Below are 17,584 nucleotides of genomic sequence, written 5' to 3'. Positions count from 1 at the left end.
TGATGAGGTATGAACTGCCCCTCTGCTCCTGGAGAGTTTTTGCCTGGGTTTGTTTTAAGCCATAAGGACACATTTTCAGCCTCATAACTATATACATGGAATTACAACCTATAACATTACTATAACAACAATGCTCAGCGCATCATGAGCCTTCCGAAGACAGCTGATGTGACAAACTTTGCATTGGATACCACACAATCATATTATAAGGATGAACATGGGGGTGAAGGGTGTTCCCCCGAGATTCAGAGCATCACAGTTGCCATCGTAGATTAATAGCATTCTATGGAGAGAAAAGTGGCTGAATCACAAGTACACTCTGGCCCACATGTATTAAAAGAAACTCAAGACAAGGAACAGGATAAAAATGTTGGTTATAGAGCAATAATAAGGGTTTACTGGCTGTATTTCTGGTCCCCAATGTTCTGAGAATTGCAGCTCCTTCTATGAGCTATGGAAGATGTACCTTTCTTTCCAGGATGAGTGTAATGTGGTAGGATTAGCTCAGTGAGTTTTCTGTCCAGTAAGGGGTATCAAGGAATAAAGGTGGGTTGGTCCCACCTGGTTTCAAGCTCCTCTGAAATGTGAGAATGAAGGTGTCATTTTCTAAAAATACAGATAGTAAGCCCAGTAAAATACATTGACCAGCATGAAAAACAAAGGAAAAAGTAACTTTGAGTAATGGTCAACATTGCTGGGATTCTGAATTGTGAAATAGCTGATGATCCTGTGCATTTTGTTTCTCAGCACAAACCTAATTTTGTCATGGGTTTTCATGGTCAGGTTACAATAGTCGACGTTATCGCTGGAAATCTCAGTGCTGGCTAAGTTTATTTTCTGCTTATAACTGGTGATGGAGCTATTGAGGATGTTTGTGATGTTGACTTCTTCAGTTTCTTTGGTAGGCCCCTAGGAGATGATAGAGCACAATTAACGTTAGGTGATGTGATTTGGATACACATGTATTGCACTGGCTAAGTGTGTCATATCCTTCTTTATTGACTGCTCTGTACAGAAGATAAGAGACTACACACAGCTCTCAACTAAGGGAGTTACTCCTTTAGCTTAAGTGGTAGAGCCCTATGCTTTAGACCTGAAGGGCCTATCACTGTTGATGACCCATAATGCTAGGGTTGTTACATGCAAAACTTAAACATTTAGAAAGTGCCATAGAATCATAGAATCATAGAATATCAGGGTTGGAAGGGACCCCAGAAGGTCATCTAGTCCAACCCCCTGCTCAAAGCAGGACCAATTCCCAGTTAAATCATCCCAGCCAGGGCTTTGTCAAGCCTGACCTTAAAAACCTCTAAGGAAGGAGATTCTACCACCTCCCTAGGTAACGCATTCCAGTGTTTCACCACCCTCTTAGTGAAAAAGATTTTCCTAATATCCAATCTAAACCTCCCCCACTGCAACTTGAGACCATTACTTCTCGTTCTGTCATCTGCTACCATTGAGAACAGTCTAGAGCCATCCTCTTTGGAACCCCCTTTCAGGTAGTTGAAAGCAGCTATCAAATCCCCCCTCATTCTTCTCTTCTGCAGGCTAAACAATCCCAGCTCCCTCAGCCTCTCCTCATAACTCATGTGTTCCAGTCCCCTAATCATTTTTGTTGCCCTTCGCTGGACTCTCTCCAATTTATCCACATCCTTCTTGAAGTGTGGGGCCCAAAACTGGACACAGTACTCCAGATGAGGCCTCACCAATGTCGAATAGAGGGGAATGATCACGTCTTATGGATCACAGCAGCATTTCCTGAAGGATGGAGGTATTCCTTGGAGGTCTCTATTCCAAGCACTGAGGCAGCCCAATCCTCTTAGCTTATAAAATTGGCTGGGTGCACAGCATAAGGCTGCATGCCAATAGAAAAGAAAAATCCCTGCAGGCTTCATGTTGCAACATGCAGTTCTCCCCATGGTCACAGTGGTCTTCCCCACTGGTGTAATGCTTTGGCTTGGCACAGTTACTCACCAAATTTTGCCAGCAAGAAAGGTTCTTCTGGCTATTAACATGCATCTAGACAATCAGTGAACACTGTCAGATTTGTTAGGATTCTGGAACTAGTAGCACTCAGTGATTCCAGACACTAGCATCATGGGAATGGGCCAGTGTTGCGTGAGACTGTGGGAGTTGTATTTACCATTGCTTAATGGGTACAGGAACAAGAGAGAGACACTCATGTACCTCTTATTCGTCTCCCAACAGGAAGACTATTTCTCTAGTTCACTCTTCCCTGGATATGCCATTAACAAGGACCAACTACAGCTGACTCAATATCACCTTGCTCATTAAGGAACCTCTGTATGTACCTTTTGAGGCTCTTTAGCTGCACGTTTTTGTGATGAGCTGTAGTGAGCAATTGCATATTCCACCAGGGCACCAAAAATGAAACTGAAGCAGATGCCAAGGTAAACGTCAATGGCCTTTATGAAGCAGTTGGTTTTAGATAGCGAGGTCCGGGAGCCAATCATCAGAGTTGTCATCGACAGCACAGTTGTTACTCCTGTAAGGCAGAGAAGGACATCTTTTCAGGTCCAACGGGAAAGCATTTCACCCAAACTTCAGGAAACAAAAAGCCTGGTTCTCTTACCTATTGGATAGTCCTTTACACCAAGGCCCAGTGGATGTAACACTACCAAATCCAAATCCTCCATTGACTTAGAACGGTAAGCACTTCATACCACTTTGTACAGATGGGGGAAGCAGAAAATGCAACTTCTCCACCCAGGGAATCCAGTGGGAAGAGAAGCTTCTGCCCCACAGCTGCTGAAGCGCACCAGTGTAAAAGGCCAGCCCCTCTGTGTTGTTCTTCTTCCCTCCCCTGGGCTCTTTTCTTACCCTCAGCTAGTGCAAAAAGTCCCTCTCCGGGGGAAGTGCAGAACCTAAGTGATGTCACTTCCTGCAATATTAACCCAGATGCAGATACCCTGGTAGATGGAGGGGAGCCTGAAATAGACAGCAGGCGTGCCTCAGGTCCTGGATCGCATTGGAGCCCTGGCCATGCAGAGCTCTGGTGGGGATGGGGGGAAAGTTCCGACTAGAATGTACTCCTCCACCCTCCATGCTCCTAATCTGGCTCTTCTCCACATGCCAAAGCTGAAGTGCCACCAGGCCCTTTGCATTTGTCATTCTCCATTTCCATGCTCATCTGAGAAAAGCTGGCATTTGGCTGTACTGCACACTGCACTCTGCCCTCTCACTTGCACATGCCTCAAGTACCTTTCCCCCGGCAGCAGCTCACCAATGCAGGTTCTTGCCGGAACCGAATCCAGGGTGATCCAAAAAGAAACCCAGGACAAGACAACGAGCAGCGTGGAAGGAACATAGGTCTCCAAAATGAAGTACAGGATATTTCTTCGCAGCTCAAAGTGCAGTATCAGTCTCGGGTAGTTGCCTGTTAGGCAAAGCAAGGACACATGCCACAAAAGCAAGGTTTCCAGAGAGAGTTTGATTAGGATTCAAGCACATCATAGGCCAGCTCCTCAGCTGATGTGAACCAGCACAGCTCCATTGAAGTCATTGGAGTGACATCAAGTTACATCAGTAGAGGGACTGACCCATCTTATCTTTTTATTCATTTCATATTTCCTAAACAAACCAATGTACAATGTAAGTTAATTAACAATGTATGGTAAGCAAGAGATATTTAAAACAAATAGGCAGCTCACCAAGGACTCCCCAACTTATTATTTACAGGGAATATTTCACACTATTACCCTAACAAAGCCTGGAGATAGGTTGTTCCTTCATTTCATCTCTAACAAGCAGCACAGAATATTTTTCCCAAGGAAGCATTTTAAAGGGACTCTGACAGGTTAAAATTCTGATCCAATACCCACTGAAGTAAATGGGAGTCTTTCCATTGAACCCAGTGGGCTCTGGGTCAGGCTCAGAAATAGCACCCCACTCTGTTAACATTACAGGAATTTTACAATCTAATTTATTTATTGCTATTCATGCTGCTTAGCGACTGCTTGCATCTCTCTCCACGTAGGCAAGGAAATCAGACTAACGCACTTCACTTCAGCCTCAAGTCAATTTCACCATCAGTCTGTCATGAAGCTAGCACAGGGCTGTAGTGCTTGAGTTGCAAACGCTGTGTTGTGATGGTTATTTGGTGCTTTAGAACCTTTGCCACTGGCATGGAAAAAAACACAATGGAAGGAAAAAGAAAAGGAGTACTTGTGGCACCTTAGAGACTAACCAATTTATTTGAGCATAAGCTTTCGTGAGCTACAGCTCAGCTCACGAAAGCTTATGCTCAAATAAATTGGTTAGTCTCTAAGGTGCCACAAGTACTCCTTTTCTTTTTGCGAATACAGACTAACATGGCTGTTACTCTGAAACCTGTCATAATGGAAGGAAACATTTCTATTAACCTTGTGCTGTGTAAAAGCTTCTTTCTCACACAATCTGTATTTTAGGTCAAATCTGACCAGACAATGTCTCCAAGGGAGAACAGAACATAAGCTTTGCTTTATTCCTCTCTATAGGCCAGCTTCCCTGCCAGTGTAAATTGATATAGCAACACCGACTTCAAAGGAGTGACACCGATTTACATCAGCTCGGGATCTGTCCCATAATGTCTTTAAGGCCAGTTAACCTGTTACAATGCTTCCTACATCAATGTGCATCTCTAAATTTTCTACAGCAAACAGCAAGGGTGGTAGCTGGTTGGCCTTGTAGCTTAATAATAGCCCATTGAAATGTGAACACAGGTTTCTACTTCGTAGGCTGGTAGGAAGTGGGAATATCACCACAGAATTAAAGTTCTCAACCATGGAAGGCCAATGGGAAAGAGGGAATGCTTTGTGCCATTACAACTGGATGCAATATTGTGTCCTCTGCTGTGTACCATAGAACTGCTGTAGCATGTCTGTAATGATTTGGTTAAATACAATATATGATATAGCCACTAACAGTCTTTGTGTGCTGTATAGCGTTCCAGACAGGATGTGATCTCTAGTAAACAAGGGACACCAAAACTGGAACGAAGTTGTGTGGAAGCTCATCTGTTTGCCTGTAGCTGTTTCCTTAAATAAACACCTCTTGTCAGGACCGTCCTTAGAATTTATGGGGCTCTACGCATGATTATTATTAAACTGGTGCCCCATGCCCGATAGCAGCCCGGGCTCACAGCCCAGGGGCGGGAGATGGACAAGGCAGCAAAGGACACCGAGCCACCTGGCCCGCCTCACTGTAGTTTCCAAAGATTTTAGGCATAACAGAGGATTTTATAGGTTACTAACCAACTGATTTTGCTGGAGTGTTCTCTTAAAACTAGTTCATCAAATAGTCAGAAGTAAAGAAAAGGAAACTTGTTTGTCCAGCTATCTGTAAGGAAGGGGTGTTGTCCCATTAAGGCAGGGTGGCCAACCTGAGCCTGAGAAGGAGCCAGAATTTATCAATGTACATTGCCAAAGAGCCACAGTAATATGTCAGCAGCCCAACATCAGCTCCCACCCTGCTCCTAGCACCTCCCACCCATTGGCAGCCCCGCCAATCAGCGCCCCCCTCTCTCTCCCGATCAGCTGTTTTGTGGCATGCAGGAGGCTCTGCGGGGGAGGAGGAGGAGTGAGGGCATAGCAGGCTCAGGGGAGGGGGTGGGAAGGGGTGGAGTGGGGGCAGGGCCTGTGGCAGAGCCAGGGGTTGAGCAGTGAGCACCCCCCGGCACATTGGAAAGTTGGCACCTGTAGCTTCAGCCTCGGAGTTGGTGCCTATACAAGGAGCCGCATATTAACTTCTGAAGAGCCACATGTGGCTCCAGAGCCACAGGTTGGCCACCCCTGAATTAAGGGCTCTCTTCAACAGGGTGGGTGAAAGGAGAAAGGGATGGACAGAAAGGACAGGAAGACTTTGGAAGCAAGTTTTTTGTATTATAGTAATTAAAATTAAAATGTGTATTTTAGATAAGGGTAGTCTTTTGAAGGATTTATTTAAAAAACTATATGTCTGAAGATCTAAGCATTTAAGGCTAAAGATGAATACTCAGATTGTGCATATAAAAATCTATGCAAGGATTTATTAGAGATATGATTTTATAATCTTCAGCAACACACTAATGAAATATTTTTAAAGCAAATTTTAAACGAAGGTCCTGTAGACTAACATGTTCTGAGTAAATATTATAGTACTGCACAACTGTTTTTGTCAGTAAATTCAGAAACTGACAGTATATACCTGGGGGTTGGCAAATGCATGCTAAATGGCTCTGTCAAGGTTCCTTCCCCACTCTGAACACTAGGGTACAGATGTGGGGACCTGCATGAAAACCTCCTAAGCTTACTTTTACCAGCTTAGGTTAAAACTTCCCCAAGGTACAAACTGTTTTATCTTTTGCCCTTGGACTTCCACTGCCACCACCAAACGTCTAACCGGGTTTATTTTTGAGAAAGCGTTGTTTGGAAACGTCTTTCCCCCCAAAATCCTCACCAAAACCTTGCACCCCCCTTCCTGGGGAAGGTTTGATAAAAATCCTCACCAATTTGCATAGGTGACCACAGACCCAAACCCTTAGATCTTAAGAATAATGAAAAAAGCATTCAGTTTCTTACAAGAAGAATTTTAATAGAAGAAAGAGTAAAAAGAATCACCTCTGTAAAATCAGGATGGTAAATACCTTACAGGGTAATTAGATTCAAAACATAGAGAATCCCTCTAGGCAAAACCTTAAGTTACAAAAAGCCACAAAGACAGGAATATCCATTCTATTCAGGACAGTTTATTTTCTCAGCCATTTAAAGAAATCATAATCTAACGCATATCTAGCTAGATTACTTACTAAGTTCTAAGACTCCATTCCTGTTCTGTCCCTGGCAAAAGCATCACACAGACAGACCCTTTGTTTCTCCCTCCCTCCAGCTTTTGAAAGTATCTTGTCTCCTCATTGGTCATTTTGGTCAGGTGCCAGCGAGGTTATCCTAGCTTCTTAACCCTTTACAGGTGAAAGGGTTTTTCCTCTGGCCAGGAGGGATTTTAAAGGTCATATTATCTCTGACACTAGGGAAGGAAGTTTAAACCAGCTGGTAATGAGAAATACATTCCCATTGCATCAAGTCAGAAGTGACCTTTGGAAACAAATAAATATTCAACAAGTTAGTTTTGATCCCAGTTACTTTAAGCCTTTCCTGGAATGCTTAATGCAGTATTTATAGTTTGCAGACACACAAAGCACAATCTAGGTTTTTCTGATGTAATAAAATTGTCAAGTGGATTTCAGGTACATGTGAAATCCATATTTTCCATGACTTGAATGGGAATAATGATATTTACCTCCCTTTGTAAAGTACCTTGAGATCTATCATTGATAAGCGTAATACAAGAGCTAGGGGTATTATTATTATTATTATTATTATTAATATTATTATTATTTAACACCTAAGGAACATATCACCTATTCCTATAGAAGCCATTTTACTGCCTCGTTTCCAGTGGGACTAGGAACGGCTAATGATTTCACTACTCACGTCCTCTTGGCTTGAAAGACATCACTGCATAGAATGGAAAGAAAAATTATATATGCTTGTGAGACACACATGCTCTTCCACCAGTCCCACCTCCCTGCTTTACCTGTTTCCTGCTGGGATCTCGTGACCAGAGTGTAATAACGTTCCACAGTGTACTGAGAGAGACGCAGTTTTTCCAGGCCACGAACTGAATCGTTTCCCCTAAACCAAGTGAACACTATGTCGTTTCCATCATATCCCCCTACAGAGAACATAAAACGCCACATTACTGTAATGAACCAACTAGTCCATGTGTGGCATACTGCCCTCTACTGGATAGAATCAGAAATACTCAGCTATGGAGCCACAAGCAACGAGATTATTAGGTGGCTGCAGGTTTTGTTTTATAGGTATAATTACTTTAAAATGTTGGTGAAAGTGGTTGTTCTTATATTAACCATATTTTTATTTCTGATGGATCAAATTGAAATTTAAATTAGGCCATATGAGCTTTATTCTTCAGTGCCTGGTGCAGTCAGTTACCCCTGCTCATGTGGGTGTAAGTCTCTGCCAGTGTTGTAAATGAGTGGCGAATTCTGATCTGGTAGCATTTTGCACCCACATCGCTCAGCAGCAAATGACAACATGCAAGGCATATCATTTGCATACAGCATTTTATTTTATTTTTAAAATATTCTAACATTTTTTAAAAGGCGGAAATCCCTCTCACGTCTAATTTGATTGCAAGTGGTGATCTTTGTCAGTAACTGAAATTAACAATCCCCATGCATAATTACTTCAGCCATATGGGTTTACTGGGGATGAAAATGATGAAAGAAGTACAATCCTCATCCCCAACCCTTCGCCCCATACTAAAATCAAGTTTGTAAACGGTTACAAATTCTCGTGACTGGAAGCAGAAGAGTCAGAAATCTTATGAGTGTGTGTGGCTTTCTTAACCAAACCGCCCACCCATTTATGCACACTTCAAAGATGCTTTGGACAAGCATCTAAACATCTGGGAGCTTATCAACCCTGAACTGGACGAGTCAGATACTGTGAGGCTCATTTATCAGGGCCGCTGTTAATTTTGAAATAGAATTCCCCACTAAAAACAATGGGTCCAGACCGGATCTTCAGCTGTGTTCCACTGGCTTCCGCAAAGCTATCCCAACCTACACCAGCTGAGGATCTGGCTCTGGAAATTTAAGTGACAGCATAACATGACCCCAAATTAAAGCGAGTGATCTTTTTGATAACCTGACATTCCTACTCACTCACCGAATAGCCATCCAGCTCAAAAAAGTCATATTAATTTAGTGAATAAGCCCATTAATCTCATTAGTTTGAGTCTTTTAATTAAATGTCTGTCTGAAAAATGACTAGTGACACTGGTAGGCCAATAGTCACCAGTTCAAACCTTGTAGGAAAACTACCACTAATACGTCCTACTGAATTGTTTATCTAATTGTGTTTTCTATTAGACACAAATTACTGGAGCATGCATCTGACGTACTCATAAATTATATGCACAGGTTATGAATTCCTGTGTGCAAACCCTAAACATGTGACTTTTCAAAGTTTCTGGACAGTTTTGTAATAATAGCAATTGTGGTTATATAGGGAAACTTTATAATAAATGAGAGGTTGTTAATTCATCTAGCATATATTTAAATAGCATTAATTCCTGGCATTTATCCTAATGAAATCTCCAGCTGACAATATGCATGTAATTTCACTGGAATTAGACAGCAACTGAACATGACGTAAAATCCAAATTACTTTTTTAAAAAAAGTCTGAAGCCAGCTACACTTTAAAAGAAGAGGCCAATCATTATTATTTCAGGTGCTATTCTTTGTAATAAAGTTAATCATGGTGAACTAATAGGATTTTAATGTGAAAATAATATGCACTTCCATAGGAGCTCCATTCTGGAAGCTGGCAAGTCAAACCTGTTTTTTAAATAATGAGATTTCAGGCATTTCTTTTTTGTGGCTTGAAACGGGAGATTGGCCGCTGCTTTACTCTGGGGATTCTCAAGGATGGAGCCAAGAAAAGCTCTGTCATTACTGATGAACTTCTTTGTGACGGGGAGAGTGCCTCTCTTCCCCAGGAGCACTGGTCAGAGACCTTCCTGCAGAGCTGAATTTAAGAAACAGGCAGGGAAGAAGGAGGAGATGAGTTCTCAGGGTGCTCAGTTTGAGGCAAGGGGCTGGAAGTCCTGTGTGGGTGCCCCGTCTTAAGAATGCCTGAAAACAGAGCTTCCATTAGAGGCTAGGTGGGAGCTCCCCTCCCTTTTGTCCCAGCAGGAGCTGAAGAATTTCTCTCTTTTTCATTGAGATTTTGAGAGTGCTGCACCTGAGCAGACTCTTCCCCCAGGGAGCAGCAGTGTGTGGACATGCAGACTGCTGAGAAGGAAGCCTGCCTGCCTACCAACGGGCTGACAGGGAAGCCGGTGATGGTGAAGCTGAAGTGGGGGATGGAGTACAAGGGCTACCTGGTGTCTGTCGACAGCTACATGAACATGCAGCTTGCAAACACAGAAGCTATCCTAGATGGTGCATTGTCAGGACACCTTGGTGAAGTTTTGATAAGATGTAACAATGTCCTGTACATCAGAGGAGTAGTAGAAGAAGAAGAAGATGGAGAAATGAGAGAATAAGTTTGTATATTTCTGGAAAATAAAGATCAGTTTTTCACAACTTAAAAAAAAACAAAAAAAATACATGTGGAATGGTGGGGGAATCAGCTGACCCCTGCTCAGCCTCTGGAGCAGAGATCTCCTCTCCTGAAAGCTACGGTGTATTGGTGTAAGCCCCATGGTTCTCTCTCTCTAGCGACTACTGTTGGCTTATCTATGCATTGTCTTTTGTCAATAAATGGCCAACATTGCAATATCCAGGCCTTTGAGTTTAAGTAACCCAGAGCATTTTGCTCACTGAATATCACTGCTCCTGCAAGTGCCTTGCAGACAGGAGTCCCAGAGAGGGCCACTGTGGGGTTCTGTGCACTGAGGGCTTGCAGTAGCAGGTTCCCATACTCACCAACATTTATGTTACTGTAACAAAGGGCGCAGATGGGAAAGCTTTCATTGTGCCTTTCTGTGCTAGGACCGGGTCTAAGCTTCAGCTCACCAATTTCACAGGCAATACACATTTCCTGAATTCAGCTCTTCCCCCTGTTAAAAAACTCTCTCTGCTTTGAAAATAACTTAAGTGATTTAGCACAGGTGAAAGATGCTGGACTAAGGACCCTAGAGATTAACATGCACTGTTCATTCCCAGGGAAGCAGTGAAAGCAACAGTTCAAACCATACCATCAAAGGCGCTGGTTAATTGCAGATTTGGTACTTTTTTTTGTATAATGTAGACGTGTGTCCATTAGCACCCAGAGTAAGATTATCACCAACTCATTGCATTTGCTTGTTTCATCAATAACTGACAGACCTATTCAGAGGGGATGCCATCAGCCTAGCAATGAAACCTGTAGAGCCAAATTCTGCCTTAGCCACAGTCCAGGCAATTCCACTTAGTCTCTAAGTTTCACGAGTGGGCATGTCTGACTTATTCAAGTTTACTGTCCAAGGCATGTATTCAAGACAGAGATTTCTGCATACACAAACATGAACTGCATGTATGAATGGGGTGCAGTATGGATGATAGCTGAGGGGCACTCTTTTGAAAATTTGGGTCCTATTATCCACCTATTGTACCAAAGACTGGCCCTAATGAACGAGTGTGCTCAAAAGGAGGTGATTTTCGAGAAAGACAGTATAATTTCTTTCTATGTGAAAGACTGCAATACCTGTTGACTGTTTGGGGGAAGGTGGTGTTTATTACCGTTCCAACTTCTATAAAGTGTGCATGGGGACCATGGGGACAGGAACCTTATAAACCCTGGAATAACAATAATTTATATTTGAAGAATTAAATGTGAACTGTTTTCTTCTTGAAAAGTTTCTGTGTTTGCAGAAATAAAGGCACATTTTCAGAGGCTGTTCTGGCTGAAACCAAATATTTGAATGGACACCTACATACAAATAAACAGATTCAAAATAGGCCAGGCAAATATTCTCAGGCATCTGTAGAATAAGATACTTACAGCTTTCCAGCTGCAGTTTACACATCTGTGTGTCCATGGGGTATTTTGACAGGTCCATGTTACATGCAACAGTAGTAGTGATTCTACATGGGGAGAAAGAGTTCAGAAGCTGTGCAATAAAAACATACCGCAGGATGTCTCTTGTTTTCATAGCAAACTACAGACCCCAAAGATCCTGATCAGGTATTTGGATAGTTCTGACTTTTGAAATCAGTGCACTAATAACGCCAGAGAATTTGCATCCTAAGGTATAAATTCTGAACTCAGTTATGCCAGTCTCGTCTAAGTCAGCAGAGATAGAGTAACTCAAGATTAACCCTGGTGTAAGAAGAAAAGGAGTACTTGTGGCACCTTAGAGACTAACCAATTTATTTGAGCATAAGCTTTCGTGAGCTAAAGCTCACTTCATCAGATGCATACTGTGGAAAGTGTAGAAGATCTTTTTATACACACAAAGCATGAAAAAAGTTTTTCATATTTTTTCATGTTTTGTGTGTATAAAAAGATCTTCTACACTTTCCATAGTATGCATCCAATGAAGTGAGCTGTAGCTCACGAAAGCTTATGCTCAAATAAATTGGTTAGTCTCTAAGGTGCCACAAGTACTCCTTTTCTTTTTGCGAATACAGACTAACACGGCTGTTACTCTGAAACTCTGGCTGTTACTCTGGTGTAAGAGAGAGCACAGTTTGGTCCTTTGAGCATGGGAAATTAATAGGGAAATGACATAAGTGGTTTTAACTGAATATTCATGTAATACCTACAGATCACCACTGACTGGTATTGGTTAAGCAAGCAGCAAGCCAAGACTTACAGTTTTCTGCTAAATTTTGTTCATTTTGTTACCTCTGCCCCCACATTCTTCCAGCCTATTCTGTTTTATCCACCTTCTATCTTTTATCTGTTACTTAAATTGTAAGCTCCCTTGCCAGGGACTGTCTTCTGTGTTGCTGCTCTGTACAGCACTTACCACAAGGAAGATGGAGGGGGCGGGGGGTGATCCTTGACTGGAGTTCCTAGGGACTAATGCAACAGAAATAATACAAGATAATAACTGTACTGACTGGGAGGAATGTGCAACTGCAGTGAGGGAGCAATTAAATTACACTGAGATCCAGAAAATAGTGTCAAAACTAGGGGCCTGTTGACTCCAAAGCTCTTCTTAACCATGATGGCCACACCAGCCTACATACATTCTGATCCGGTGTGGTTTTAATAATTTGCTCTTCACCATATGACAGGGTCAGGCCAGATGGCTACAGGATGGTGGTGGAAGGTAGATACATTAGCCCCAGATTAAGCAGGTCCCTTTTCCCTGGGTAAGATAAAAGGGACTATTCCAGAACAATCAGGAACCTGCTAGAACCAATTAAGGCAAGCAGGCTAATTAGGACACTTGGAGCCAATTAGGAAGCTACTAGAACCAGTTAAGGCAAGTAGACTAATCAGGGCACCTGGTTAAAAGAAAGACCTCCCTTCAGTTAGGGAGAGGCATGTAAGGAGCTGGGAGTGAGAGGACGTGCTGCTGAAGGACGGAGGAATACAAATGCCATCAGGCATCAGGAAGAAGGTTCTGCGATGAGGACAAAGAAGGTGCTGTGGGGAGGTCATGGGGAAGTGGCCCAGGGAGTTGTAGTTGTCACACAGCTGTTACAGGAGACATTGTAGACAGCTGTGATCCACAGGGCCCTGGGCTGAAACCTGGAATAGAGGTTGGGCCCGGGTTCCCCCCATTCCTCCAACTCCCTGTCTGACAGAAGAGGAGTTGACCAGGATTGTGAGTCATATCAGAGGGGAAGGTCTCTAGCCTGTCCCCGACCCACTCAGTGGGACAACAGAGACTGCGGGGATTGTTCTCCTCCCTTTCCCCCATGCTGGCCAGTGATGAGGTTAGCTGAGTGAACAGCAGGTTTGAGCCAGTGGCAAAAGTGGCCAAACTGAGGGCTGCTGTGAACCTCTGAGGCAAGCAAATCTGCCGGAAAGCACAGGACCCACAAAGGCAGAGGAGGAACTTTGTCACAACCACCAGTATGTGATTTACCTTAATGCATACAAGACAGTGCCATTGGAGAATAATCTTATAAGACGATTTCTCACGGTAACGTCATGCAGGAAAGACCGTTTAGATTCCACGATATATGTGTCTGGCACCCATAGCAATTCCACTAAACGAGCATCCAGAGTGAAGCTCTTGTTCCCATGAAAAACCAGGCGGGGGTCTGTCCAGCGCTGCCGCAGGTATATTGTAGCAGTGTAGTCCTGAAGGAGAAAGGCAGGTGTGAGAAGACACGCAGCAAGAATGTTTACTAGGTGTTGATGTCCACCGCTTATGTCCAAAACGTATTGGGGCTGAGGCATAGTCTTTACAAACTGTGTGTGTGTTTGTTTCACCTTCCTTTGCTACAACATCCAGACCACTGTCTGTCTTTCCTAAAGGATACAGCCATAGCATTAAATGTAGGGCATATAACACACGAAAACTCAGCTTAAAATGCACAGGACAAAGCCGGTAGACTTGAATTCTAAACTTAGTTCCTCTGTTTGCTTGAAGTTTTTCATGTATTCATTCCCAATAAACAATCATAATCATAATACTTAGTCTTATACTGTGCTTTTCACTCCTAAACCTTAAATTCCTTTCCATAAGTAAGTATGTATTAAGGTGGATAAGGATCATAATCTCCATCTGAGAAAACAGAGAAGCAGAGAGGTTGACTGACTTACTCAAGCTGCTACATCAATTACATATGAAATAGCTTCCAGTATGGGAAAAATATATAAGTAACCTACACACGAATGCAGTATATATATATGTATATAATAGCCATAGAGGGAGAGCAGGTATGCAAAAACAGCTGCATTGGTCTTTCTCCAGAGCTAAAAGTCCAAGAGCAAAGACTCACCTGCATTTAACCTATTCACCCTATTGAAAGTTTGTTTGTTTAAGCCAGGGAAGGCGATTGTGTAAGGGAAGGAAAAACTATGCATAGTAGATGATGAGAAGAATAACACAGTGATGATGAGAAGAATAACACAGTTTAGAGTAATGGAGATAAGCAGGACCACGAGTGAGTCACTCCAGTGGTCCTGTACAATATTTGTTCCCTTCATTCACTATTGGGAGCGATATTCAGATCATTCAGGAGGGATGGGTGGGTGCTTAGAGGAGAGGCATTTTGAGGGTGATATGTTGAAGAAATGTAAGAAAATAACATGCTAGTTAAGCCAAATAAAGTAGGAAGTGGGGTCAAAGCTTGTAGTGTTACTCTTCTCTGTCAGGTCGGTACTAAACTGAGCCCAAGCCTGGGACTAGGGGATGCCATGCAACTGAAATTTTAGGTAGGAGAGTTAAAAACCAAGATCTTGACCAACTGTTGTCATTGAAGATCTCACAGAACGTTTTGCAAGAGTAAGAGTGTTAGTGTCCTGGTCAGATTCCAACTTGGTTGCAATATCCAGCCTGACTAAGATCCCCCCAGAAGTTTCAAGTGGTTGAAGTATTTTTATAGTGCCCCCATGATAAAGGAAGAAACAGGGCTCAGTTGTAACGGATACAAAGAGAGTTCTTTACTGAGCCTCCTGGGTACATAACAGGACCTTGTGGCAGTCCTTGGCTCTTTAATTTGCAGATGAATTAAATGCAGCTTTCACAATTGTGTAGTATTGCTGTGCACCGTTATAAAGCTACCATGCTCCTGCCCAGACATGGCTGCATTTCAGTGGCAGATGAATCGATTCCCTTGTGTTCAATGGATGGCTTGTAAAATCCTTCAGTATGAAAGGTGCTAAATAAATTATGTTATGCTTGCTCTTCAGATTGGATTCTCAGACTGGTGTGTGTGTGTGTGTGTATGTGTGTGTGTGTGTGTGAGAGAGAGAGAGAGAGAGAGATGGGACATGGGGGAGTAAGTTCTACTCCATGACTTAAGTGATTGAAATGATGCACTGTTAAGAGTTTCAATATAGTGAATTATTAATATTGGTGATGAAGGGGAAAACCTCTGGGTCATTTCAATTATTTATCTAGCATAGAGTAGACATAGAGTATGTCTCTATAATATTCTCCTTGACACAAGGGGAATTTAGGTGGGATGGGGAGGAAATACATGTAGAAAGGGGTAGTTTTACAAGGGGTGGGAGACAAGACTCATGAAAATACCCTCTATTTGGTGAAGGTTTCCCTTTATATTTCCCCTTGGGGTGATGGCCCTTCAAGCCCTCTGAACATTAGGACTTCTCCTCAGCTTTAATCTGCTTTACTCCTCCACAATCTGAAGGCTAAAGAGGAGGACTGGAGGTGGCTTCTGAAGCAACGCTCAGTGTCATGCCTAAGCCTGCAAGAGGGTACTCTGCAGGGAAACAGAAGGGGGGATGAAATGCTACAACAGCTGCAGCCCACGGCTAAGATCTTCCATTGTGAATAATAACTTTGTGTGCCACCATTTTTGGTGCCCAGCTTCAGAACCCTCAAAAGGGACAGACTTTCAGGACATGCTGAGCTCCTGCCTTTTGACAGTCAGCCCCCTGTCTCTGTCTCTAACTCAGTCCTTATAGCCCCTTGGCTGTAGCACTGGAGTGCTTCATAATTATGAGTGGATTTGATCCTCATAGCAGCCCTGTGAGTGAGGAAAGTGCTATTATCCCCATTTTGCAGAAGAGCAGCTGAGGCACAGGGAGACCATGGCCCAGATTGTCAAAGGTTTTTAGGCACCCAATTCCCATTGAAAGGGAGTTAGATACCTAAATACCTTTGAGGACCTGGTCCCAAGTGGTCGGGGACTCTCTCCTCCAGGGGACTGAGTCATCTATCTGCCGCCCTGACCGGGAAAACCGAGAAGTCTGCTGCTTGCCAGGGGCTAAGATTCGCGATGTGACGGAGAGACTGCCGAGACTCATCAAGCCCTCGGATCGCTACCCCTTCCTGCTTCTTCACGTGGGCACCAATGATACTGCCAAGAATGACCTTGAGCGGATCACTGCGGACTATGTGGCTCTAGGAAGAAGGATAAAGGAGTTGGAGGCGCAAGTGGTGTTCTCGTCCATCCTCCCCGTGGAAGGAAAAGGCCTAGGTAGGGAGCGTCGAATCGTGGAAGTCAACGAATGGCTACGCAGGTGGTGTCGGAGAGAAGGCTTTGGTTTCTTTGACCATGGGATGGTGTTCCATGAAGGAGGAGTGCTGGGCAGAGACGGGCTCCATCTTACGAAGAGAGGGAAGAGCATCTTTGCCAGCAGGCTGGCTAACCTAGTGAGGAGGGCTTTAAACTAGGTTCACCGGGGGAAGGAGACCAAAGCCCTGAGGTAAGTGGGAAAGCGGGATACCGGGAGGAAGCACAGGCAGGAATGTCTGTGAGGGGAGGGCTCCTGCCTCCTACTGGGAATGAGGGGTGATCAACAGGTTATCTCAAGTGCTTATATACAAATGCACAAAGCCTTGGAAACAAGCAGGGAGAACTGGAGGTCCTGGTGATGTCAAGGAACTATGACGTGATCGGAATAACAGAGACTTGGTGGGATAACTCACATGACTGGAGTACTGTTATGGATGGTTATAAACTGTTCAGGAAGGACAGGCAGGGCAGAAAAGGTGGGGGAGTAGCACTGTATGTAAGGGAGCAGTATGACTGCTCAGAGCTCCGGTACGAAACTGCAGAAAAACCTGAGTGTCTCTGGATTAAGTTTAGAAGTGTGTGCAACAAGAGTGATGTAGTGGTGGGAGTCTGCTATAGACCACCGGACCAGGGGGATGAGGTGGATGAGGCTTTCTTCCGGCAGCTCACGGAAGCTACTAGATCGCATGCCCTGATTCTCATGGGTGACTTTAATTTTCCTGATATCTGCTGGGAGAGCAATACAGCGGTGCATAGACAATCCAGGAAGTTTTTGGAAAGCGTAGGGGACAATTTCCTGGCGCAAGTGCTAGAGGAGCCAACTAGGGGGGGCGCTTTTCTTGACCTGCTGCTCACAAACCGGGTAGAATTAGTGGGGGAAGCAAAAGTGGATGGGAATCTGGGAGGCAGTGACCATGAGTTGGTTG

At 43.6% G+C, this 17,584-nt stretch overlaps 1 protein-coding gene across 1 annotated transcript in view; it reads right to left on the bottom strand.

Moving 5' to 3' along the window:
• Nucleotides 1-606: 606 nt before the first annotated feature.
• Nucleotides 607-17,584, bottom strand: part of GABRP (gamma-aminobutyric acid type A receptor subunit pi) — a 29,612-nt gene continuing 12,634 nt past the window's right edge. Inside the window, exons 4-9 of the mRNA XM_073358174.1 lie at nt 13,592-13,809; nt 11,551-11,633; nt 7,573-7,710; nt 3,245-3,397; nt 2,313-2,506; nt 607-909 (exon numbers count right to left, since the gene is read on the bottom strand). Of these exons, the coding sequence (XP_073214275.1) occupies nt 607-909; nt 2,313-2,506; nt 3,245-3,397; nt 7,573-7,710; nt 11,551-11,633; nt 13,592-13,809 (1,089 nt within the window). The remainder of the gene's footprint in view (nt 910-2,312; nt 2,507-3,244; nt 3,398-7,572; nt 7,711-11,550; nt 11,634-13,591; nt 13,810-17,584) is intronic.

This window comes from Lepidochelys kempii, chromosome 8 (genome assembly GCF_965140265.1).
Source record: "Lepidochelys kempii isolate rLepKem1 chromosome 8, rLepKem1.hap2, whole genome shotgun sequence".
Lineage (NCBI taxonomy): Eukaryota > Metazoa > Chordata > Testudines > Cheloniidae > Lepidochelys > Lepidochelys kempii.
This window is presented reverse-complemented; position numbering and strand designations above follow the sequence as displayed.